This window comes from Saccopteryx leptura, chromosome 11, assembly GCF_036850995.1.
Source record: "Saccopteryx leptura isolate mSacLep1 chromosome 11, mSacLep1_pri_phased_curated, whole genome shotgun sequence".
Lineage (NCBI taxonomy): Eukaryota > Metazoa > Chordata > Mammalia > Chiroptera > Emballonuridae > Saccopteryx > Saccopteryx leptura.
Window position 1 is genome coordinate 36,097,659 of NC_089513.1, and position 26,716 is coordinate 36,124,374.

Below are 26,716 nucleotides of genomic sequence, written 5' to 3' on the forward strand. Positions count from 1 at the left end.
CATGTTTTAATTCTCAATTTTGAAGGCACTCACATGGATTTAGGCCTACCAAGCTAATGGGTACAAAGCCTGCTCCCTGAGCCAAGTGTGAGGGTCCCTGTGTGTCCTTGTGTGAATGCATGTTTTTGTGTTTCGGGGTCTCAGGGAAGGCATCCCACTGTGCCCCGTCTGGGACAACTCTCCCCCAGGCTGAGGCCTTTGCCCTGCAGCTCTTGTGGGAGCCTGTCTCATAACTAGAGTCCACACCACCTCAGAATATCCCAAGGATCCTCATCCCAAACAAGTGTTCCCTGCCAGTCAAACACTCAAACACAGCGTCAGCCTTTGTCAGCTCATCCAAGGGCAAGATATTGGCACTTACCAGTTCTGATACCAAAACTATATGTGAAACTTGTTCTGATGACACACCAACCAGGACGCCAGCAGCCTGCCTCCCAAAGTCCAATCTGTTCTCGCACCCTGTGCGACTTTGGGAGGCAGGCTGCTGGCGCTTTCTGTTCATCTGGTCTTCAGTCACATCCCTTCTTCCCCCTTTTATTTTTAGGTCATTGATTCAATAGTGATTCAATATTTTTGGACATGCACTCCTTTAAAGATGTGAAGAATACTATAACCCTTTTTCATAAAAATATATGCACATGTGTTCTGACATCCTTAATGGTATAGGAAATATAAAATAAGCTGCTTTGTATTCCTAAAGAAGAAGCTGCTGGTGCCACTTGCTATAGTCTCTCACTTTGTGTCTGTTTCCCTGTCATTCCTTATTTATTTATTTATTTATTTATTTATTTATTTATTTATTTATATTTTTTTCTGAAGTGAGAAGCAGGGAGGCAGAGAGACTCCCACATGCGCCTGACCAGGATCCACCCAGCATGCCCACTAGGGGGCGACGCTCTGCCCATATGAAGTATTGCTGTGTTGCCATCCGAGTCATCCTAGTGCCTGAGGCAGAGGCTATGGAGCCATCCTCAGCGCCCGGGCCACCTTTGCTCCAGTGGAGCCTTGGCTGTGGGAGGGGAAGAGAGAGATACAGAGAAAGGAGAGGGGGAAGGGTGGAGAAGCAGATGGGCACTTCTCCTGTGTGCCCTCACTGGGAATCAAACCCGGGACTTCCACACACCGGGCCAACGCTCTACTGCTAAGCCAACTGGCCAGGGCCTCCCTGTTATTCCTTTTGACCAGTAGCCCAGTTTGGGCAGCCATCCTAGGTTATCTGTATTATTTAGGCAAAGAACCCCTGTTTTTTTCCCCTACATTTTAACAAGCTGTAAAAACAATAAACTTCAAAACTGAAATAGTATAGTCCAGTAAAAAGATCTCTAATGTAATGAAGATATCAGAACCATGAAATTTTCCACCAAATTACCTGAGAGAAGTAGGAATCCAAGAAACTCATGCTTGCTCTTCCTTCACCATAGTCCTTTAGGGTTCCTCCAGTGAAATGCCTTGTTTGCATGGTTCCAGACTGTCCAGTAGAACAGAAGCCGAGTCCTGTGGTTGCTCCAAACCCTGCCACCGCTCCAGACCCTGCAGCTGCATCAAGCTTGGTGGTCAGTTCCATTCCCGAAGCATCTTCCACCACCATTCCTCTGGCACATGCATTTGCACAAACTTCTAAAAACAGGGGAGAAAATTCTGTAACATCTCACACTGTGATTTTTCTTTCTGTGACTTTTTTTTTTTTTTACTGGTCTTTGAGATCTGTGATATCAAGTAAAGCATATCAGCTAAAGAAAACACAATTATATAACTAGAGGTGATAAGTACATCCCACAGTCTGCTGTGTGAGAGTAACAGGAAGTGAGGGTACAACAGAGACTATTAGTGGATAAAATAGCTCTGAAACATACTAATTGAAAAATATACAAAAGAAATGGGTTTTCAGCAACAATAGTTAGAAATGGAAATGAAGAAACAGAACATTCAGTACACACCTATGGAATGTCTCTAATGCAATGCTTGTTTGTTTGCAGGGGAAAACTTATAATTAAGCTGCCATATTGGCTCAATATGAAAACTGAAGAGGAAATATGCATAGTGTAATCATGCAAATTAGAAGATGCTAATTTGGTGTCTTGGTACCTAAGGAAAATTTAATGAGTTGTGACTATTCTGCCTGTTACCTTTATATTACACTTTTATGGAAAGTTCTTTATTTTCTAGAGAATTCTGAATATAGTTTTTGCTATGTAATTATATATAACAGGAGAGCAGGTGAGGATTGGGATTGCTAATAAAGGCAGACAGCTACATTTTTGGGGACATCTCACGCAGATTTTGCAGACTGGATATTTAAAAACAATATATTGCTAATTATAGAATTAAGAAAAAATTTAATATTAGGGGATGAGGTTTTATTGTTTCTCTAGTTTATTCCTTAGTTGTGGCATTGAGATAATATGAATAAAATAGTCTTTGTTAAACCAAATAAATAATTTCACTTATGTGACAGCGTATGTGATTTTGTCCCATTATGACTGAAAGAAGAATATAGGTCATTGAATTTAAATCAGGATTAGTTCTGGGGAAGGACCAAGGACAAGATGAACAATGTGCACACATAAGGCTTTAATTGCAAATATTACCAGTGTCAAGAATAGTCAAGTTTGGGTGGTGAGTACATAGTGTATTATGTTTTCCTTTATATTTTTCTATATGTGTGAACTTTTCTAATTAAAAAATTCATAATTGACTGAGAACTATAGTTTCTTTTTTAAAAAGTATTTATTAAATTTTTTTTTTTAGAGAGAGAGGAAGGGAGAGAGAGAGATAGGAACTTTGATTTGTGCCTGTATGTGCCCTGACTAGGAATTGAGCCATCAATCTCTGAGCTTCAGACATTAAAATGGGGCATCAGTGGACAAATGAACTTATTGAAGCTGGAGCTAAGTCATGGAATTAACTAATATACTAATAATAAACCATCTCATTGAAACCCTATTTCAATGGTACCACCTCCCAGAATATACACAAATATGCAAATTATTAAGAAAACAATTTAGAACAAACACTTCTCATTTGCCAATATTTCTTATTTAACCCACTATTCCTTTCAAAAATAAATGTCATGTTCACTTACCAGAATTTTCCATGAAATCAGTTCCATTGGAGGTTATAAGTGGCACACAAATATTTGTGATTTCCTGCAAACCATGTTTGAAAAATAAATACGTTAAAAAAATGAACCAGATTCATGGCAATGTAGGTGAAATGTGGCCCTTTGCAAATGGCAACATTATTGGAAACCCAAACTCTTAGAGGAATAGACATTTTTATGATTTGAAATCTAAGGAACTAAGTTTGAAATGAAAGGCCCATTCATTTCAACACTGACTCACAGAAGTCCTTGAGAGTCAAGGAGTCTCTTATCTTTCTACCCAATTACCCCTTTTTCCTATCTGAATAGAAGTAGAATTTTGCTCTATGTAATTGAAATAAGCGTTTTACAAACTCACCTTGTCTTCAGGTTGGGCTCCTTCGATTCCCCATGCATGAATGGTTCCTTCTGAACCCTCAGGAACTGGGATAAATCCAGCTGTCCCTCCTCCAATAGGACTTGTCCCACAGTCACAGGTCAGCAGTGGAAGGAAGGCCACTGGCATAAAGTAGAACAAAATAGCAAGACATTTGAATCACTTGGAAATGATTTGACATGACAATCATCAGAAATGTTATAAAAAGTGCAATATTTTTAATATTCATGGAAAATCTAACAAAGCACAGTTAGTGTCTATAAAATAAAATTTTGTAAATTAAGCATATTAAAATTTCATATGATTATGAAACTGAAGGAGACAGATCATTCTTTGATATGTATATTGGTATCTTAAAATAGGTATTGTTTGATAATTGATAAAGGTGGTTGTTCAATTCCTCAACTTTTTTCCGAAATATGTTTTATTGTTATGCATTTATTTTTACATGTTTAGGCTACGTATATGGTGTTAAGTGAGTACGCATCTGGATGGTCAAGATTTTCAGTTGGCATGTTTTAGTAACCTGGTCTCTAATATTCTCTTAGTAAACAGCAATTAAACCAGAAAACTCCCTCAGCTAGTAGCCTGATCTAATGTCAGGGCACTCTTGTGATTTAAGAACCCCTAACTTGGAAGGGCCTTCCTGCCAGGGTGATTATCATTCTGTCCGTGCCTATGGGTCACCTCTTGGCAGTAAAGATTAACATCATTGTCGTGCTAATGGAGGGAGCAAGTCCCTGTCTAGGTAGTCAGTGACCACATTCTCCTGCCTCTGGCCTGTAAGGCCACTTGAATTCTAATGTTTGAACTCTGTCCGCTTAGAGGCAAATTAGAGAGGAGTTTAAAAGCACAGCCTCTGGAGTTAGACTTCTAGGGTTTGAATTTTTGTCTCTAGCACTCACCAGCTGGACATAATGTCATCTTTTCTTGCTTCCATTAACTCAGACAAAGAATGGGAAAATAAGTAGTATCTACATCAAAGATTGCTGTGAAGATTAAATGAGTTCGTATGGGTAAGAAACAGTAGTGAGCTCTATGAGGATTTGCTAGTATTGTTTGGATGGGCTATATGATTATGCAAATTAGGTCAGTCATCTATCTATCTATCTATATCTAGGCCAAGTATATAAAATAAAGTAGGTTTGTGTAGTTTATATGTTTTCTCAAAATTCAGTATATGTGCTGCCGAAGCGAGCACATTTTCTCAAAATTTAATATAATGTTTATATAAAAGATTCTTCTAAAATTGAAAATTGCCATTTTCAATGATATGTTTACTAAATGTTTGGGAAGGATTGAATATTGTGAATTGATAAGTTAGTTTTGAAAGGTGATGAATGTACACGTGTATGGTCAGTATTTTTAGGTGGGCATTATAATTATAATCTTAGGAAACTTGCATATTAATCATTGTATGTGTAATATGTATTTGGTTTTTATATGTATCCACTGAAAGTTTTTCAAAATGTTAGATGTATTTCTATAGACTGAAAAATGTATGTTCTGTTCTTTACAGAATTCAAAACATGGCATTTTGCAAATGGTAGGATCACACAAACAAATATGACTGTGGGAATAACACAATATTTTTCTGTGACTGCCATCCTAAGCCACAATCCCAAAGATTCAGTGGCTTGCAGGACATAGCCACACCTCTAAATTTAACATTTCAATATCAAACTCATTATTGTCACCTTATATCTGTGCTTCTTTTGCTCTTTTCAATTTCACTTAATGATTTCAGCAACAACTGAATTAAATGGTTCACCTGACATCTTACCCACTTTTCCTGTCCATTAGTCTCCAAATCTCCATGTGCCCCTGTAATGCCTCTTTCTAGTCTCCTGCCAAGGATCTAAAGTTGGCCCCATCTCTTCTGAACTGTTACAGTAACCTACCTCTTCTTTCCTGCTGCCAGTGTTATCTTTCTAAAATATAAATTTGATCATGCTAGTCTTTTATTTCAATACTGTCACCAACTCCCCTTTCTCAGATCATAAGATACAAACAACCATTGTTCGTAAGCCCTTTCTGATTAGTCTCAATGCATTCTCCAGTTTCATCTTCCTCACTCTACCTTTTGCTCATATGTTAGCCTCCTATGGCCGTGTGACCCCCCAGGGCATGCTGAGTGTTTTCTGGCTTTGGCTCACACTGTTACTCTTTGGGAACACCTTTCCTTCTTCTTGTACTTACCATAACCTACTTACTTTCCAAAGCTCAAGCTTCTGTAAAGCTTCTGCAATATACTTTTGTGTTCTTTTCTATTATAGCTTTATCATGGTATAATTTCCCCCATGTAGTTAGACATGCATAAATCTGTGAGTTGTATGAAAACCAGAATCAAGTTTCCATTTCATTTGGAAGCTAGCAGAAAGACTTACATATATGCACTTAAAAAAGCTTTATTTGTTGAAACTAATATGATATTGAAAAACAAACTCTGGGTGTCAATTTCAGCTAGTAAACAAAATGCTGCACGATGACTTCAGAATAGTAAACATTTTTGGGGAAAGAGGAAGGAGAATATATGGAATGTGTAGTCCATTAGCTGTATAATAATAATTACTTTTTAAAAAAATGATTTGAGAAAATATGGCTAATTTTATTAGCTGTCAAGTCTCGATGATGGTTATAGGTATACAGTTATATGTGTGCAAATATTAATGTCTGTTAATTCTAAGTTATGGTTATATTTGTGCCTGTCATGTAATTTTCTGTACTTCTTTGTGGCTTAAAAATATTTCATAAATTATAATCTAAATGAATGGGTTGAAGTGGATTTGATCATAATGAAAAATCACCTTAACTCTAAAATCTATAGTTTTATAATTAGGGAAGTGATGGTGAATTTATCAAAGATTTCTCTTATTTATAGAAGAATTTACCAAAAGTTCTTTTAAATTAAAAATATAATTTGAATCACCAGATTTTGATTTAAATGCCACTTTTTAGAAACATATCTATTGAATAAAATATGTTTTACTCTTACTGAAAAAGAATACATGTGTGTAGTTTCCCTAAATGTGTTCAATAAACTTAGTCATATTAAGTGTAGAAGCTTTAAAAGGGATGTGTATTGAGGTGGTAGGCTATTTTGAGGAAGTGTTGGATTAAACAATAACGTCTCAGAGTCTGTGATACTTTAATATGTGTTGTAAAGTTCAAAGTCTATGATATCCTATATATTTTCCCCAAATTCATTTGTCCACGGTTCTCTTTTTATTTTAGAATCTCATGAAACTTGAATATGGTGAAGACATTTTAGAAAGTGTCTCTCTCATGGATACAGCCATTATTTTGACCACTTATGTTACTGGCAGTGTGCAGAGAATGTTCATGCTCTATTCGTTCCCTCTTGATTGATTCTCTTGTGCAATTTTCTAAATGCCCACCATTTATGACTTGCTTATATGTCTTAAGCTAATATCTAACATTTATGACTATCGGTATGACTAACATAGATGACCTGCTTTGCTGTGTAGGAATACACACTGTTGCCAAGTGACATGTTAACTGTAATCATTTTAGATTCCTCCTGAAAATGCCCTTTCTCCCCAGCTTTGGCTATAAAACAAATAGGGAACAGTTCTTCTGCATTGCAGAGATACATCTCTTGTGCAGAGTAAAGGCTTCTGCAAATGCTGACTTCCTGTGAAAAACAGAACAAAGCTTTGGTGTACTCACATGGCAACAGCAGAAGACCAAGGAATATCAGGCCGATGGCAGCAGGCCCCAGCCTTACAGATGACGGCTCATCTCCGTACCAGGGCCCAGGGCGTGTGGATGTACAGGTGTCCCTGTTGTCACACTGACAGACCTGCACAGTCAGACTCTCTGGGGGCTCGCACTCCCTGTCTAGTCTGTCTTTAATTATGAGGGGGATTCTGTACTCTCCAGGGGTCAACGGCTGCGGGGATCTCAGGAGTGCAGCGGTAGCTGTAGAGAAACAATCATACAAATCAACAGTAAGACAAGGTGTCTTTTGCTCTTAAAGCAACTAATTTTTGTTAACAAAACCAGAGTTTCCATAGACATCACTGACAAAAATAGTGAGGCTAATGGTAGGGTGTGATTTGATCAGTTATGAGGGCTCTAAGGGATTCAGTTGGGTAAATTGGGTTGCATTTCCTCCTTGCCCCAGATGGGCCTATTATTCTTCCCCATGAAGACTCAATCTTACCCTGAATTTCCCCACTAGGAGGAGGGAGGCAGGCATCATTTAAATCCCAGATGTCTCTCTTCTGGGGCTTATCTACTCTCCTCTATTGTACCAACCCTTTTATTCTTGTGCAACCATCTGAATGTATCCCTTCTGCCCAACTCCATGTTTTTGTCCTGATTTATCAAGGCTAAATTTCTGCTTTAGCTCATGCTATTCCAACCACTCCGGTCAGTCCTGGTCCCATGAGCCTAATGCTGGGTATATGGGATTCCCTGTGGTGAAGGCCTGTTGTCTGTTTGACTTGTGAACATGGATTGTTCTCCATTCTCCGTTGCTCTGTTGTCCCTTTTTAAGTGGAATCCAGCAGTAGCTCTCGGTAGCTTGCAGGGCTATGTTGCTTGAATCAGTCTTTCTATTTATTTATTTTATATTCAATATCATTTCTCTTAGTTTTAGGTGTATAGCCTAGTGTTGAATCAGTCTTGACTCCACTATGCTCTTTGCCATTGTAGCCGGTCTGCCAACCCAACCACAGTTGTCTGGCCCTGCCTCACCCGGGCTGATATTGCCACATCCTATCTGCCTCTCTTTGATGTTTCTTTTGCAGCCTTTTCATTGGCTCTGTGTCTAGTAAACCCTTTTGGAGCTAAATACCACATGCATAATTGGGAGTTAAAACCTTACACCAGGGTCAGTAAGGCCCCAGGAAGGAAGGCCATGGCGAACAGATCCCTTTGGTGATGCTAGCGATGACTGATACCTATGACTAGGCCACCACAGAGCACATCTATAGAAAAAGCAAGATTGGTTCAAAAAAGAGAGAAAAGTGAGTTCATTTACAAGGGATTTGAAGTGGCTTGATGTCACTATAAAATTTAGAAAGGGCCTGACCAGGTGGTGGCGCAGTGGATAGAGCATCGGACTGGGATGCTGAGGACCCAGGTTCGAGACCCCGAGGTCGCCAGCTTGAGCGCGGGCTCATCTGGTTTGAGCAAAAGCTCACCAGCTTGAGCCCAAGGTCGCTGGTTCGAGCAAGGGGTTACTTGGTCTGCTGAAAGCCTGCGGTCAAGGCACATATGAGAAAGCAATCAATGAACAACAAAGGTGTTGCAACGAAAAACTAATGATTGATGCTTCTTATCTCTCCGTTCCTGTTTGTCTGTTCCTGTCTATCCCTCTCTCTGTCTCTGTAAAAAAAAAAAAAATTAGAAAGGGAGGAATTTCTTAGTAAGTCTATTGGCTGCTTCTATGAGACTCCTGGGAAAGATAGGAAATATATAATTGGCACGATAAAGGTCAGAAGAAAAGGAGGGATGGATTAGCTCTTTCCCACTTGGCTAATGGGTTTACAAATGCTCAAGATCCGTGACTAAGTGGCACTTCCCATGAGCCTCGAGCAAGTGGATCCCTCCGGTGCTTCTTGTCTGTTCACAGCCTGCCCAGTAAGAAAAGTTTATGAATTTAGAAATTTAAACAGCTGGAGGTTTAAATAACATTAAAAAAATTGGAGTCCACATGAAAATAGAAGATATTAAATAATGCTAGTGTTATATCCTATCATTTCTTTCCTCTTCTGAAAAGAGAAGAACCACATCTTCAATGGAAAAAATTTATTCACATGTTCTTGGGAAGAACGTGATCCCATCCATATGAGCTCTCCTGTCCTGGATTTACAGAGAAGCAACAACTTCCGCTTATGGATGCACCTTTACTATTACTTACCATTAATTGTTGTGATACTCCATGCAGACTGATCCTCCAGTAAAAATGTATAGGGGCCGGTATATTTATCCCTGGACTGTGCTATAGTTGAGATGGTCACGGAAGGTAATGAGCTGCAAGTTATTTCATTTTCCAGGATAGTTGTTGGACAATTTTCATTATAGCCAGGTACTTCAACATATATGGTGCCTGTAGATGTTTTTTGTGTGTTTTCTGTAAGAATGAAATTTTAGAGTAAAAAGATATATAGAACAAGTCCCAAACTTTAACCTTTTATATTTCTCTTGCATGCAGACAAGTTATTGTGTCTTCTCATGAGAGGTCATATTTCCTATTTTTACAGGTAAAAATGTCCTACAATCTTCACATCTTATAAAAAGCAAATTTAATTTATTAACCAGGCTAGCTTCTCTGATTTATATCATTGGCTATTAATTTAAAATCCTTGGAACCAAGACCTGTAAGGTGATGAATTCACTAACTACAAGTGAAATCAACATAAAAATAATTGTTTTCTTAAATGTATCCTACTTTATGAATCCAGCAATCTGTGGAAGATTTTTGCTTCTAAAGCTTGAACCAAAGTATATGGATTAAAATGATTTATTTTTGTTACCTAAGATATAAAAGTTTATTGAAGGAAAATTTAAATATGTTGCCAATCAAAATCAATAAAGTCTCTCAACAGTGGGATCGAGTTGTTTTTGTTTTTTCCCTCTGTGCATTTTGCTGTTTTCCCAGATGACATGATTTTGGGTGTTTCTTCTTTTTTTTTATTTTATTATTATTCAGTGAGAGGAGGGGAGGCAGAGAGACAGATTCCCGCATGCACCCCAGCGAGGATCCATCCGGCAAGCCCACTAGGGGGCGATGCTCTTCCCATCTGGGGAGTTTCTCCATTGCTCAGCAACTAAGCTCTTCTTAGAACCTGAGGCGGAGGCCATGGAGCCATCCTCAGTGCCTGGTGCCAACTCGCTCCAGTCGAGCTATGGCTGCAGGAAGGAGAGAGAGAGAGAGAGAGAGAGAGAGAGAGAGAGAAGCAAGAGGGGGAGGGGTGGAGAAGCAGATGGGTGCTTCTCCTGTGTGCCCTGACTGGGAATCAAACCTGGGACTTCCACACGCCGGGCCGATGCTCTACCACTGAGCCAACTGGTCAGGGCCTCTTTTGTTTTATTTTTTATGTTTGCTTATTGCCTTGAACATAAATTAATTTTTTACTTGGGGAAACACACTCAATGGATAATATTTTTAAAACATCTCAGAAGATTTTATTGTTTAATGATATAAGCACATGAGGTCTCTATAAAGAACTCATTCTATAAGTAACTCACAAAAGCACCTCACATTTGAGTTGAGCTTCTCTGATAGGCTTTCAGTATCAATCTTTATCCATCCTTCTCAAACTCAGAAATTCTAGGGGAGGGTTCTAAAAATTCCTGTCTCAACCACAAGCAAGCCATGAGGATGGAACAGAGGACCCAGAAATTCTAGGGGAGGGTTCTAAAAATTCCTGTCCCAACCACAAGCAAACCACGGGGACAGAATAGTAGATTCACTGGTACTACAAACTCCATTGGATGCAGGAATGCCCAGTTTTCTAGATTTAGCTGCCATGGACTTGCAACTCAAGGCCCTAAGATCATTTATCTAGTGATAAAAGTAGTTTGTTGAACAATCATAATCATTGATTCATAAATAAATGCAATTGGAGTAACACTTCTCTAAATATGATTGAAATATTTTTCTTACCATCTATGGCCAGAACCTCAGCTGTGATTGTCTTGTTAACTATGAAACTAGAATCCCGATTGATGTTTCTGGCAAATTTTATTTGAGCCGTTTTTGAATCAATAATTAGCAAACCACCATCATTACGTCCCAGGATATATCTGTTTTATAATAGAAAAAGGTAATAGTTTTCTTTCAAATATGGAATGTTACCTAGTTAATGAAAATGGTTCATTTTTTATTTAATGCATCTATATTGAATATAAGACATTGAAATATGCTTTTATAAAAAGCAGTAGAAAATTAGCATATTAGCATGGACAAGCAGTGTTTTATGATTCGTAAGTATGTATTAGCCTGATTTTGCAAATTTATACTCTGTGCAATTACATAACTATGTCGTTGCTCTTTATATCACAGTAATTACTTTTGCATGGTGATTTTTGTACATACTAGTCTATCTCATTGCATTATAGTCTTCTGGTGAACTTCTACTCTTTAAGAATTAAAAATTTCTGTGAAAATTTTTCCTGACCTCTCTAGACAGGCTAAAGCATTTTTCTTTTAGTTTTCACTTTAACTCATACTTATGCTATCTTTGCTCTTATTACAATATTATCTAATGCTTTAGCTACATATCTCTTCTCTAGATATCCAGATTCTTGAGTTGGCCACCTTTGTGTATCTGTGTATTCTTGCCATTAAGAGTTTAGGGGTTATTTTGTAATAATTTATAGATTAAAACAACATCAAGGAATGATACAATGTTATTATAATAACCATACCTGACATTTGAGGCAGCTTTGCCAGTGTCTTCATCAATGGCTTGATATGTTCCCAGGATGTAATTGACCAAATTTTTACTACTTATGCCTTTCTGTACAGTAAATTTCTTGGAAGCAGGACGGAATGTAATTCCTTCTTGCACATTTATGACTTGAATTTTGACTTGAGTTGACTGGATTCGATATTGAGAGATTACTGATTGGTGAAATGCAGCTTTGTTTTTGACGCCCACACTAAATTGCGCATTTTGTAGTTGTTCATAATCTAGAGGCTAGAGTAAAAATAAAATTAGGAGAAAAGAAGTGTCACAAAAATATGGTCTGACAAACCCAGAAGAGGAAAAGAGAACTCTTTTATTCTAGGAATGGATCCTTTTATTTCTGTAAAGAGAGAAACAGAAATAGCAAAATAGTTTCAGAAATCATTGTACTGTTGAGATAGAGAAACCTTTAGAATTCTTAACTCATGAAACCTGAGTTTGGTAACATACCCACAAAGCAAGCTATGTCTTTTTCGACTAGCAAATCATCATTGTAGTTTCTGTAGGCTGTGTGGCGCAATGGAGAGAACCTCGAGTTATTATGGCAGTATGGTTTGAATTCTGGCTCTGCTACATACAATCTGTATGACTCAGGGCACATTATGTATCTCTGATCCTCAAGTTTTTACTTCTGAAGAAACAAATTCCCTTACCTCATCAGAGTGTTGTGAGGACTGAACAAATTCAGGCCTGTAATCCATTCCTATAAATGGCAGCTCAGGCCATTCACAGGACAGTCATTCGAGTCATGCGCAATGTCTTTTCTGACTTAAAAAAATTCCCAGGTGGCAAAGGCACACTATCTTAATAAATCTGGCTGGCAAAGAGGCCTCTGCAAAGCAGTGAGTGGGGGCCCATCAGCTTTTTGCAGAGCCCTTTGCAGATGGTCTTGCACGAGAACTGTTTGTTCAACCCTCTTATAGAGGTGGCCAAACCATGGCCTGAGGAGTCCCAGGATAGCCTTGTCTATCCACTAGTCAATTTTCTGAGGGTGATGAGATAAGGAAGTGCTCATTTTGGTTGCATTTGTGTATTACTGAAAATCAATTACAGTAAGAAATCTGGATTTGAGTTTAACTTTACAATGACTTTGGGCTCAAGCATTTTTTAGTGTAGAGGAAGAGAAAAATGTGTAAACAGGTCATTCATTATACAAGGGGTAAGTGACAACAGAGATTATAGAGTCTATGTGTGAAAGCCAGTGAATACTTGTCCTTGAGAAGGTTAGAACAAGTTTCTGAGATATTTTCATGAGCTGAGTGTCCGGTGATGACTTATTCAGGTAGAGGGGCGGGCATCACAGAAGTGATGCGGAGCGGGCTGGCGCCTGAGGGAGGTGACCCTCATCTTAAAGACCAGCAGGTGGTCATCAACCCTGGATGCCTATCACAGTCTCCAGGGATGCCTTGAAGAACTACTACCGGGGCTTCCCACAGACCACGGGAATAGATAGTTCTCATATTCCCACTGGCTGGGGAGCGTAGGGGATTCAAACGAGCAGTCAGGATTGAAGGCTACTTTTACAGCCAGTGGATAATAAGAAAGATTTTACAAAGGAGAGTAACTGGGCCAAATTGGTTTTAAGAAAAACATGGCAGTGAAGTGGTTTGGCAGTAGGAGGACAAAGGGAGGTAGAAAGAGGAGATCAGGACCTCTTTCAGCAGGGATTGTAGTCTCAGTCAGGAGGAAGCCAAGTCCGGCTAGAGCACAGGCCAGGAGAAGGGAGACCAGGGCCATAGTTTAAGGATAGGCTGCAGGGCAGAAGTTGATGAGTGGCTGTAAGTTGTGTGGAAATGCTACCATCAAAGGGTAAGGCCCAGTTTGGGAGGCTAATGAAAAAAATACTAGAGAAGGGAATATTTATTCTCAGGCACTGATGGGAACTGATGACAAAACTTTTGCAACTGAGGTTGGCTATAGTCCAACCTCTGAAAAGCAGAGTACTGAGAACTGCTTTCACAACTTCCAGCAATTCGGGATTCCAGCCTTCTCCTTGTTAAGGGTATATTATTTCTGTTACTCTGCTGGACTCAAGGAATTAAAGAACGAAGCTGCCATATCCTCCAATATCCTATGCCCATGAACATCCCTGAGTAGTGGTTATTCTTCTAGTCTATACAGTACCCAGGCAGAAATATCCCTACATTATTCCAGTGGGTGGCATGTGTATTTGTGTGTGTGTGTATGTGTGGTCTACTGTAGGCAAGCATGTCAAATGGAAACTTTACTCCATGCCTCATTTCGCATCTTGCAGCTTTAGTTAAATATCTTCTAGAAAAACTTGCCTTTTCCCCTCTTTTTTTTTTTAATTTATTCATTTTTTAGAGAGGAGAGAGAGAGACAGGGGGGAGGAGCTGGAAGCATCAACTCCCATATGTGCCTTGACCAGGCAAGCCCAGGGTTTCGAACCGGCGACCTCAGCATTTCCAGGTCGACGCTTTATCCACTGCGCCACCACAGGTCGCCTTTTCCCCTCTTTGACAACTGTAGCTAACCCATGTTTAAAAAGTTGAGAAATTAAAAAGCCACAATTTCATGTATTTGTATCTCTTGCTAACTTCCATTTGTGGAGAGGGAATGAGATTAAGTCAAGAAGCATGTCTTACTTTCTTGTGCTTAAATCAGGCAAACATATAAATATATGTGTACAGCTGTATTAGTGTGTTTGTGTTTACTAAAGACAGTATGGTAGCTTGGAAGGAAATAAACCAACATGTGAAAAAAAAGGGCTGTTCTCAGGTAATGGGGCTATGTGTATGTGTTTTTTAAAAAATTTGATCTACTTTTACTTTTTTTCTAAATTTTCTATAAAGAAGTGGTCTTGTTAAAAGTGTGTGAAGTTTATTTGTAGAAATTATAGTTTTGGCTAATACAGAATATTTTTGCCACTGAAGAGAAATCAGACCTTACCTGAACCACCATCAGGATGCCTTCATTAGTTCTGGGATCAGTTTGTATTTCAAACCAACCCCCTTCATTTCCAGAGGTAAAAAAATACTCTGCAAGCCAATTATCTGTGAACTCTTCATCCAAATCTATTACTTGAAATCGAAGCAACTCAGAACTTAAAGAATTTTCCTCAATACGTGCTACATACTGAAAAGGACAGAAGCAGAATTTAAGATTCAACGTCAGGTTTTATTGAAAGTGATTCTATTTATTCTGAATGGTATTAATCATTAATTCTCAAACTATGCATTGCCAGCTACTGAATTCTTATATTTTACAAAAGCTTATTTTTCAAAGAAAATGCAGAGAACTTAAATAGAAGCCAGCAGCAAGCAGGCAAATGCTGAATTAAGGTGGCAAAGTATATAATAAAAAAATATAAATTAGTCTTGAAGGAGTAAAGGGTGTACCTGAGAGTCTTTGAACATTGGGAAATTATCATTGACATCTTTCACTTTGATATTGCTTTCACATTGACTTGATAGTCCTTCTCCATCTCGGTCTGCACCACTCACAATCAGACGATAGCTGCTAATTTGCTAAATTTGAATAAAGAAAGGAAAATAATTAATCGATAGTGCCAAAAATATGAGTGACAACTACTTGCTTTCTAAGACTAAGGAGGAGAAAATATTCAAGTTTATGGTTTATTGGATCACGTGCACGGTTTACTGTCCATCACAGAGGAGGTATGTGAGGCTTTGGATGGTTGGGTGGGTAGAAGTCTTTCAGGGGCTAGAACAGGTTTTCTTTTCTGTGAGCTTCTTAGGGCAAGAAAGTACACTTAGAACAAAAATGGGCAATGATGGTGGGATGCTTATCCGAGGGAAGCCCACTGATAGAGTTTCCCTGTAGGTCTGTTCAGAAATCATTTATATATAAGTACCATGGAGTACGATGGGTTAGTGTATAATGACGGCAATGCGGTGATAGAATGGTGGAGAAAAGAGAGGAAGCAGATTCTTTAGTGTTCTGAAAGCAGGGGTTAAAATGAAAAGAAGTCAGAAGAAAAACATGTGACATCAGAGAAGGCTTTTTTTTACCAGATAGAAATTTCTCTCTTCATCTAGGAAATTTCCTTTCTTTCATCATATGAAGAAGTAGTCAGTTGGTCTTTGTCCATGTATGCCAATGCCTTCTTTTACTCTCCCATTTTAATGCCCACTAGTATACTGATACTTATTTATTGAGGGTTCAATTAATTATGCAGGTGCCAGGCACATACTGCACCCCATGGCAATCACAGTAGAACACAGACAATTTCCCTAGGTTGGCCCAATTGAGTACGGGGACCCTCTTTTTATTTATTTTTTTCATTCTCAGGTAAAGCAGAGTCCCCTCTTTTGGCTTTCTCGAATAAAACTTTTACCATGAAATACTCCCAAATGCCCTGCTTTACCTCTCGATCAAGAGTGTTGGTCAAAGTACGGATTTCCCCAGTGTGTCTGCTTAGGAGGAACATGGGTATGCCTGCAGGTTCCTGAGAGATGATTTTAAAGGCAACAAGAGAGTTCATGTGGTTTGGTTCATCTGCATCTGTGGCATTCAGTATCATCACCAGTGAGTCTAGGGATACAGAAGTTCATGAAAGAATATGTAACCATTGATATTATATATTCAATATTCAACACAATTTCAAATGAATTTTGTTTTATAAAATGTTATCATTATATGTGTGCTCAAAAAATATTATATGTCACTTCATATCTGCCTTAATCAGGTAGAATTGTACTACCTTCCATAATAATTCTCCAGTTTCTTTAAGTCTTGGCTGTGTTGGGATTGAGAGTATTTTCTGTTTTTATTTCTATTCTTGATGGATGACCTTATAATTCTCCCTTTTCCCCAAATTATTCAAGTAATGCGAGTGTGTCTCTGTCTCTTATAACCTAAGAAAAAGCCCCTGCTATATCCTTAGAAAGGATGCTTTCTAAGGCCTCCTCTTTAACTTTGCAACTGCTGAGGACTCATGTAACTTGTATATATAGAATAAGATACACTGACCTCATAACAGAGCCACACCTTGAAATAAAATGGCAGTGAATAATTAGCTCAACTAAAAATACTAGAAAGAAGATTCAGCCTGACCAGGCAGTGGCACAGTAGATAGAGCACTGGACTGGGATGCGGAGGTCCCAGGTTCGAAACCCCGAGGTTGCCAGCTTGAGCGCAGGCTCATCCAGCTTGAGCGTGGGCTCACCAGCTTGAGGGTGACCTCACCAGCTTGAGAGTGGACTCACTAGCTTGAGTACAGGGTTGCTGGTTTGAGAATGGGATTATAGACGTGACCCCATGGTCACTAGCTAAAGCCCAAAGGTCACTGGCTTGAAACCCAAGGTTACTGGCTTGAGCCCAAGGTCACTGGCTTGAGCAAGGGGTCACTCGCTCTGCTGTAGCCCCCACCATCAAGGCACATATGAGAAAGCAATCAATGAACAACTAATGTGCCACAATGAAGAACTGATATTTCTCATTGCTCTCTCTTTCTATTTGCCTGTCCCTATCTGTCCCTCTCTCTGTCTCTGTCACACACACACAAACATAAGAAGATTCAGGTTATCATGATGAGTCTTTCTGGAATACCGATGAAACTAAGTATAAGTTAGCTTATAAAAATGATGTACTATAGTAAGAGTTGTATTTGGAATTTTTTTAAATCAGCAGTGATAGGTACTGCAAAAAGACTTACTTGTAGGACTATTTTCTTCAATTTCACCCAAGAATATACTGTGTGAAAATACTGGAGGGTTGTCATTGATATCTAAAATTTTGACCGTTAATATAAGTGGTTTCTCTACATCTTGTCCTTGGGCATTTAGAGCATGACATGTGATCTAGAAAAAAAAAGGAAAATGTTAATGCTCACTCAACAAATTTAATTTGCACACTATGGGCCTGTCCTGGCATGTATAGAACTTTTGTGCAAAGGAAAAAAAATATTTCCTGGAGGAGTAGAAAAAATAGGGGAAATTGCCCACTGTGGGCAGACCCACAGAGCTAGCTGCCCCTCCCTCCAGGCTGATACTGACTCACGGCAGGGTGAAGCTCTTGACACGCTGCATGCTCGACTTTAGCACTCACTTGTGGACCTGCTGGTGTACTTCTGCAGGGGCATGACCATAAGTGGAGGCTCTTTGTTGAGGGACTAATATTGTTAATTGTTGGTGGATTGATTTATGCACTGTTCTCTCCTCTAACCAGTAGAAGAGTATTATCTTCTGAAGCCAAGGTTCATGAGAGGGAAAAGGGTGTCTAATGTTGAAGACGCTACTTACATGGAAATTTGGGGTTTTCTCACGATCAACTATGGCTGTTATGTTAATTTCTCCAGTATTTTGGTCAACACGAAAGATTCCCAAAGGAGGCCGATCAATTCCAATTCCAGAAATTCGGTAGATAATTTTCTGATTTACTTGGCAATCTGAACTAATCTGCAGCCAAAAATACCCAGAATATTAAGGTGATTATCACTCAGACCTTTTTGTTCCCCCTTCTCCCTCTACCTCTATAGTTTTAAGTCACTTGTTCATTTTATTCACTCTTTTGACACTGTGCTGTTTGCCGTGATAGATACTAGAAATATGGCATAGATTCCAACTGTTGCTTCTGTTGACTGGCATGAACCAATATTCATTACTCATTTTGGCTTTAGAATATTTTCTAGATTTTAGCCACCATGGTGAGGTTAAAAGGGTAAAAGTCAAAGACACTTAATATTGACAAGGGTTCTTCTGAATGCTCCCTTCCTTAATACAACATTAAAAAAGATGTTTATTTCAATGTAAATAGGGACAGCTAGAGAGAAAAAAAAGGGAAAAGGATTGTATAGTAAGAGTTAAAAATATGTATTAAAATGTATTGCATTTTATTATAATTTTAAGTTTTTGAATATGAAAAATATTTAAATATATATAAATTTAGAATAGTATAATGAACCCAATGTATTTTATCACCCAACTCCAACAATGAAGAATACATAATCAATCTAATGTTGACTTCTAACCATTTTTCTAATTGTCTTAGCCATATACTATATTTTTTTCTATTGCTAGAATCTGTATCTAAATAAGACTTATCCCTTGAAATTGGTCAGGGACCATGGTTCCTTCATCTTCCTCTATCTCTATTATTATTATTATTACTGCTGATTTTTTGGTTGTAGATATCACGTTACTTGTTCTGTGGACTTCTCAGTCTGCATTTTGTTAATTGGAATTATATTATTTTAATTTATATTTAATACATTTATTCTAAAAACTCACACTGCCACTGCTCATTAGACTTACTTTGGCAATTGGATTTCTTTTTGAGTTATCTTCTTCTTCTCTGCAGGGTCTTGCAAATTTCACCCATTCACGTTTATATCTTCTTTTGGCTTGTACTGCTATTCCATTTTCTCCATGTTGTCCTTTTGTCTTATGTAAAAAGGGATGCATTTTATTATGCACATTGTTGGACACTTTTGCTTTGAGAGTTAATTATAGACACATAGGGTGAGGAGCCTCCTGTATTTCAAGATATCTAAGACTTGTTAGGTGTCTAAGTTGCTTTATTTTGTTAAAGAAAAGAAATTAATAACTAAAACAATTACAAAGCTATGTGATTTTTATCATAGCATTTAATTATATTTTTTTATTTTTCTTATATATTCCACAACATCTAACTATTCTGGGCACATAGACACTGACTAATTAGAACCTGTTGATTTAAGATAAGAGAATACACGAGATAAATTACACTAATAACATTTATGTATTGCAGATATTCAAATATTATTGGGTTAGTTGTTAGAATTTTAACTTATTTTCATAATAAAATTGTTAATTTAAAACACATAATATTTATTTTCCTGAACACAATTTTAATTTTTTAATGAAACTATTATTTTAATCACAAAAAAGTTTTCATACTTTACCTCTATTCTCAATTCTCCATGAACCAATAAGATCACCTGTAGACATTTAAATAAAGTCAAATTAAATGTGAATTTTTCTAGTAAATACTAACTACATAAGATAACAATTGTGATATTTACATTTGTCTTTTCAGATAATAGTTTGTTTTTATTTCAAAAAAGTAGATTTTGAAAAACAGTGTTCAATGGATAAAATCTTCCCAGGGAAAAGAAAATGCTCTCAATATAAACAAGATTTTCCACTTTAATCTGACTACAGAATTTTAAAGATATACAGAAGACTCTATTAGGTTTTGAAAATCTCTTATTAACAGCTGGTTGTAGCAACCAGGCATTTCAAATCTGGCTGTCCTAAATACGTCTCAGGAGCTATAGAAATTATTGCTTTAGCAGACTATGGCAGTCATTGTTATAAACTTCAGCAAGTTCCATAGGCAATTACTAAAAACCGTGACCTACCCAACTGACTTGTACAAAGGCAGTCTTGTATGAGTTAGCTGCAGGTTAAGGCATCTTTTTAGTTGTTCAAGAGTGGACCTAATGGAATGGAACTAGTCTGGTTTAGAGAATGGAACATTAAAGATGGGCCTTTGCTATTCCAGTCACAAGTACTGTTTGCTGTAGGACATGGATCTATTCATCTCTGCCTTAGTCAATTTAAATATTAAGCTTAATTTTCTTACTTATCTGAAACATTAAATGAAGATAAAATGGGAAGGCAGGCAGGCTAGGGTCTTTAATTTCTCAAGAGCATATGGGACCTTCATCTTTGTCATTTTCTATCCTGTTTTCTGCTGGGAGTACATTTTTATTTCTCCTTCACCCACTTAAATATTACTCATCCTTTAAGATCAATTCAAGTTCCAGCAAAGTCCATGATGTTTCCTTTTCTAAGTGTATACAGCACCTGTTTGAACCATGCAATTTAGTCCATAATGGTTTGCCATAACTTATTACTTCTTATTATTCTATGTGCATTATGGTGCTAAGCCAAGTACATTGTAAATTTTCCATATCAGAGCTTCTCTTCTATATTATTGTTTTTTTGAAACCCTTACAATTTCTTTCCCTCAGCAGATATTTCACTACCATTTGCTGATCCACTGATCACCTGGTCTGAAGAAAATCTGCTATGCAAAAGATTATGAAAATCAATAAGAAAAATATCAAAGTAATAGTAGCATGTGTTTAGTGTGGTTTTGTGCCCATTACTATTCATAGAGCTTTATATTTATTATCTCACTTAATACTTAGAGCAGCAATCGGAAGTGAGTTCTATTGTAATATCCCCGTATTATGGATAAAGAAATGAAGACATGAGAGAATGAGTACTTTGCCCCAGCTAACCAGCTAACAGACCCAGTAGAGCCAGAATTGAACCTTGGCAATCTGACTCCAAACAAAGTGTGTGCATCACCACTACATTGAATTCTAACCAAAGTAGGCATAAATAAATAAATAAATACCCCCCCCCCCCCCAAATCTAGTGACAGAAAGATTTAAATAGTTTGATTTTATTCCTGGCAAAGGCTGGGGTTTACTCCTGAACAATGTAGATTTATTACAGTGTTTATTTTGAAAGATTAGAATAAAGAGGCAAGTCCAACTCCGAGCCAAAGGAGAACTACATCAGACATAGGATGCCAGGACCTTTCCATTTTAAGGATTTCACCAAAATCTTTATTTCCAAGGGTGTGTGTTCAAATTGTCATAAAACAGAACCATTCCATATTGTTATAACAGGTCTCAACATGACTTTGTAGCTCTACTGCTGTTTATTAAACACTCTCATGAGTTACATGGGAGAGAAGACCAGAGCAATGCTGTAATTGCACTACTTCTTTCTCGGGGGAGGGATAGGCCAGGCATGCTCCCCTTTACAGGAAAACTGTGAAGAGTCATCCAGAAAATATGAGTCGTGTTTGTACTAGCCCTGCAGAGAATTGTTCTCCTAATAGACACTGCAATGAAGTACAATGTCTGTTTTCCTGGGAAGCATAGGAAGGACAAGCCCTGAACTAAGGAGAATAAGCCTTGCAGAGAGTTGTTTCTTGCTTGTTCAATCTTTACATAGAATGGAAGTCCTTAGAGAAGTTTTTTAGTCTAAACCTTTACTCTTTCTCATCCTCTCTTTGAAAATCAAAAATTTCCCCTAATTTTAAGAAGTATTGTGAAAACTGTGATTATTTTTGCTCTTCTAGGGATATAGGGTAGTTAATAAGAAACACCTCTAAATCTTAAAGTGCTCTTTAGACATTTAAAAATATAATTTTAGCCTTATATTATTTAGAATAGTGTTTTTAAAAAACAATTATTTTAGGTAATACTTATCTATGGCTACTTAATTATTTTAGTTAATTTGCTAATATAGTTATTTTCAACATTTAATTACTATTTCAATAGTTGCTGACAATATAAATTGGCTAAGGTGTCTCTCTTGGTGGTCTGGATTGAAAATGCCAATGTGGAGAAACCATTTGTTATATTGGGAATTCCTACATTTTTCTTTCTTCCTCTCATTTTGTGGTTATTTTGATAATTTTGATTATGTGATTTTTAAAGCACTGATATGCCATAAATACCTTGGTATATGTAGATAAGAATTAGAAATATTTTATTAAGATTTTCAGATTATTAAATTAATAAAATAGCATATGAAATAAGCTGATTTGATATCCACATGCCCTAATGGCTAATTAAAATGCATATAATAATATCATAAAGGTTTGTACTGAATATGGTAGATACACAATAAATAAATTTTGAGAATATGGTTGACTAGATTACTAAGATCCACTTTAATAACAACTGCTACTTTACTTAGTTTTGCTATAATATTGTTTGTATACATAGTATTTCAAGCTTTAGAAGGGGAGGAATAGTCAGTGAACTATGCATTAGATTCATGGAGTCGGTCCCAGCTGGTGTAGGGCATAGTAACTCTTCTCATCTCTAGAATGGGTATATGAGATGATCTCCCCTCATCACCACTCTGGGAAATTTAAAGAATGAATTAGGTAATTTAAAGAAATCATTCCAATTTTTAAACATGATTTTGTATTTATTTTTGGGAAAAAGTTATGTGATATATACATAGGTTGGTGATGTCATTTTTATAATTGGTTAGATGCAGTAATTATTAATATGTCAAGTCATAGAGGTCATTCAATGTATGTTTCATAAATAGATTACATTCAGAAGAAATGAATGATTTATCTTTTATGATATCTATCTATCTATCCTTTTAAAAATTAAAATGCAACCCCCATAAATTCTAATTTCCTTGAAAATTCTTATTTAATTTAGGGGAATTCAATTTTAGTAACTGATTTTCAGAATATACTCAATTAATTTAGAAAGTTAAACCTGTGTCATAATAGAGATATTAATAAAAACAAATGCCCATGGATATTTGCAAACGTTCATTTTAAATGCTATATAAGTTGCAGTGAAATATAGGAATACAAGATTGGACACTGGATCCTGAGTCGTCCCTGTAGTAAATTCCAGTCTGATGAGGGACCAACTCCATAACTTGGAAACATTACTTAATCTTTCAGTTTTCTCATCTATAAAATAGGGATAATAAGTCTACTTATTTTATAGGTTTCTTGTGATGGTTAAATGAATTAATAGGTATAAAGTGCATAATGAAGTCCCAGCCCACAGTCTGTGCTTAATAAGCATTATCCCTTCTGTCACCAAACTTAAAAAGGGCATAAAAGATCCACTTTGACACGGAGTGACCTCTTATCATTACTATTCCCTGGAAGCAAGTAAGAGCTTTCTCTTTTCTGAGCATCAGTAAGAGACAAGAACCAGTTCTCCTCTGTGCAATTGTGCCATTTGTTCCTTACACAACTCCAGGGGGAACTGTTCACATTGTATTTTATGTAAATGCACCTCCTGGAATTGTGCGGTGTACAAGCCTGGCCAACTGCGTAGTCGCTATGCAAAAAAAAAAAGTGCATATTCAATTACTCATGGTATTTTTATAGATATTACCAATTGCCTGTATACTTTTCTTGTGATGAACTTCTCAAAGCAAGCCCTCACCTTAGGCTATCAGACTGACTCTTAATAGGAAAGGAAAAACCAAAGGCTAGAGGCTTATGAGAAGCCTAATGGATACTAAGTGTTCTGGTTCCAAATGAAAACCAGTTTCAGATACTAGGCAAGAGGGAGTGGTAATTGGTGGAAGAAATTACATCTTTCCTTACTTCTGCTCAAGTCAGGCAGGGCTGGCCAGAGTTGGATGGCAAGGTTATTCTGATTTTGGCTCTTAACTTGGAGAGAGGATCAAGAGGAAACTGATTTTAATACATTGATTAGCATTGGAAATCAGATTGTTTCAGCAATCAAGAGAGGGAAAGATATCTGTTAAAAACGTGGGCCAGTTGGCCTACAATTTCACTTTTTGGATATTGTATAGAAGAAAGTGGTTGAAGTTAGTTTCACTGTATTTAGAACAGATTCTCTCAGAACTTGATATTAAACTACTTCTCTTTCTTTTTCTTGTCAGTCCTACCACTACTGACTTTAAAAAGTGCTTTGGAAATATTTGGATTTCAGACATATCTATTAGTTCTGTAATGAGTAAATTTTTTATATAATATAGAAACATCAAATTAAAAAGTTTATTGTCCAGATGATAATAGGAGTGTTAGACGACAAATTGTTTTTATATTTTGTGGACAATGAAACACTAAACAGTGTGTCCTTTGAAGACCAAGATTGTTTTCAAAAGGTTAACTCTCTGAAGACGAGCATTTTTCAATCACAAATCCTTTCCCCCAAACCATATTTTGTATTGTGCAAAATGGATCAAACAAGAACAGGAAACTGTTAAATAAACAGTAAGGCAGAATATTAAGATATTATCAAGAATGATCTTAATTCCAAAACATTACAAATGGTAGGTATTACAGTCTAGATAGCACTTTATGTTTTCCAAAGCACTTTTTTACAAACATCACTGTTTCATTCTCACTATGGCCATTAATGTAGGCAGGGGGCTATGATTATTTGCCTCTCTAGGCAACCCTTGTGTGGTCATAGGATAGTAGAATTAATTCAAAACCTCCAAACACGTCTTCTAACTTTCAGACCGCACCCATCAACAACAAAAGATATACACTCCCAGTAGACAATGCTTTTAAAAACATTGCTCTTTTTTCCCCATCACCACACTATTTCAAAACTCTGGGTGGTTCCCCACTTCTGAAAGGAGTCCATTAGCCTTCACAGAATGCGCTTTTCAATGTGACCCTCATCTGCTTTTTCAACTCATGTCCAGATTCCCCAATGCAAACTCTCATTCTGGCTAGACCAGTCTGTTCATTGCTCCTAGGCAAATGTCATAATTGTACCTGTTTTTGCTCACTTTGGTTTGACAAGAGAAGGTATCTCCCTTTGGCGTGTCTATACTTACCAAATCTTCCCTAGTCCATGGAGCCTCTTTAGCCTGCCTCACTCCTGACTGGCCCTGCCTTCCACTAATACCTTTAATCATAGACCAACATTATCCAGTAGAAGTACAATGAGAAACACATGTATAATTTGATATTTTCTAACTCATATTTAAAATATTTAAAAGAATAAAATTAATTTTAACACACATCTTATCTAATTTATCCAAAATACTATGATTTTAATATGTAAGCAATATAAAAATTATTAATGATATATTTTCCATTCTTTTTTTTTAAAAGTCCTCAAAGTCTGATGCATGTTTCACACTTAACAGTACCTCTCAACTCAGACCATTCTTACTTCAAGTGATGAATAGCCCCATGTGGCTTGTGGCTACCGTTCTGGACAGAGCAGGTCTAGACCACTCAGTTTAACAATTATGTATAAAGTTGTATTGTCATTTAAGTAGCTTGTGTATATGTGTATAATTTTCTTGAGGGGAAGAAAATGTTTTAACTTTTCATAAGTTCCTTCATGATTAGCATTACAGAGACACTGTGTATGTGTGTGTGTGTGGGAAGTTATAGAGAGGCCTCACTTAATTATTCATTTATGCTTTCTTGAGAAAATTGAGTGTCCACTGTAAGAAGATATTATAGTAGACATTGGGGATACAAAAAGTGAATGAAATAGCCCTCAGGATAAGGATCTCACAGTCACGTAGAACCAGAGGGATAATTAGAGTGATATACTTCAAAGCAGGGAAAGAGCTCCCCTAAGCTTGTGGGGAACCAATTTTATGTCCTTATGACAACACTCTTCCAACACCCACTGCCTCTTAGCTTCCCAACTTGGTCATTAGCTTGGACATAGGGGTTATTAGTCACCTGTGGTTTAGTCCAGAAAAGACCATTTGGAAAGGTGGGAAGTCAAACTACTGACACATTTCTTTTTACAATATTCTTTGGTCAAATAAATACTTAGATAACCAAAACAATTATAGTTAACCCTTGAACAACATGGGTCAATTTAGATGTGATTTTTTTTCAATAAATACTGTAAATGTATTTTCTCTTCCTTATGATTTTCTTAATAACATTTTCTTTTCTCTAGCTTTATTGTAAAAATTTAATAATAACATATATAACATGCAGAATGTGTGTTAATTGACTGTTTATATTATTGCTAAGTGTTCCAGTCAAAAGTAGGCTATTAGTAGTCAAATTTTTGAGGAGTCAAAAGTCATACAAGGATTCTTGACTGTGTGGGGGTTAGTGGCCCGAACCCGTTACCATGTTGTTTAAGGCTCAACTCTAGTCACATTGTCATAATAGAAACAGACTCTAACAGAAAGTATAATACCAACTTCTGCTTGAACATCATCATGAGAGGGAAGGCGGGGAACTCTCTGGCTCACAAAGATGCCTATTCTAATTTTAGATACCTTTAAATTTTAGAAAGTTCTTTCTTGAGATCTATCTCCCTGTCACTTCTTGAAGTCCAGTTATCTTAATTTTATA

General features: G+C 37.1%; 1 protein-coding gene across 2 annotated transcripts in view; it reads right to left on the reverse strand.

Moving 5' to 3' along the window:
• Nucleotides 1–26,716, reverse strand: part of DSG3 (desmoglein 3) — a 31,101-nt gene that overhangs the window by 2,885 nt on the left and 1,500 nt on the right. The window contains exons 2-15 of one of the 2 annotated variants that reach the window (XM_066352901.1): nucleotides 19,785–19,820; nucleotides 19,156–19,284; nucleotides 18,145–18,300; nucleotides 17,559–17,703; nucleotides 16,269–16,435; nucleotides 15,280–15,408; nucleotides 14,831–15,016; nucleotides 11,880–12,151; nucleotides 11,116–11,255; nucleotides 9,367–9,579; nucleotides 7,167–7,418; nucleotides 3,459–3,598; nucleotides 3,083–3,146; nucleotides 1,370–1,614 (exon numbers count right to left, since the gene is read on the reverse strand). In XM_066352901.1, coding sequence (XP_066208998.1) covers nucleotides 1,370–1,614; nucleotides 3,083–3,146; nucleotides 3,459–3,598; nucleotides 7,167–7,418; nucleotides 9,367–9,579; nucleotides 11,116–11,255; nucleotides 11,880–12,151; nucleotides 14,831–15,016; nucleotides 15,280–15,408; nucleotides 16,269–16,435; nucleotides 17,559–17,703; nucleotides 18,145–18,300; nucleotides 19,156–19,284; nucleotides 19,785–19,820 — 2,274 coding nt within the window. Of the gene's footprint in view, nucleotides 1–1,369; nucleotides 1,618–3,082; nucleotides 3,147–3,458; nucleotides 3,599–7,166; nucleotides 7,419–9,366; nucleotides 9,580–11,115; nucleotides 11,256–11,879; nucleotides 12,152–14,830; nucleotides 15,017–15,279; nucleotides 15,409–16,268; nucleotides 16,436–17,558; nucleotides 17,704–18,144; nucleotides 18,301–19,155; nucleotides 19,285–19,784; nucleotides 19,821–26,716 lie in introns of both variants that reach the window. The other variant, XM_066352900.1, reaches the window with a different exon arrangement.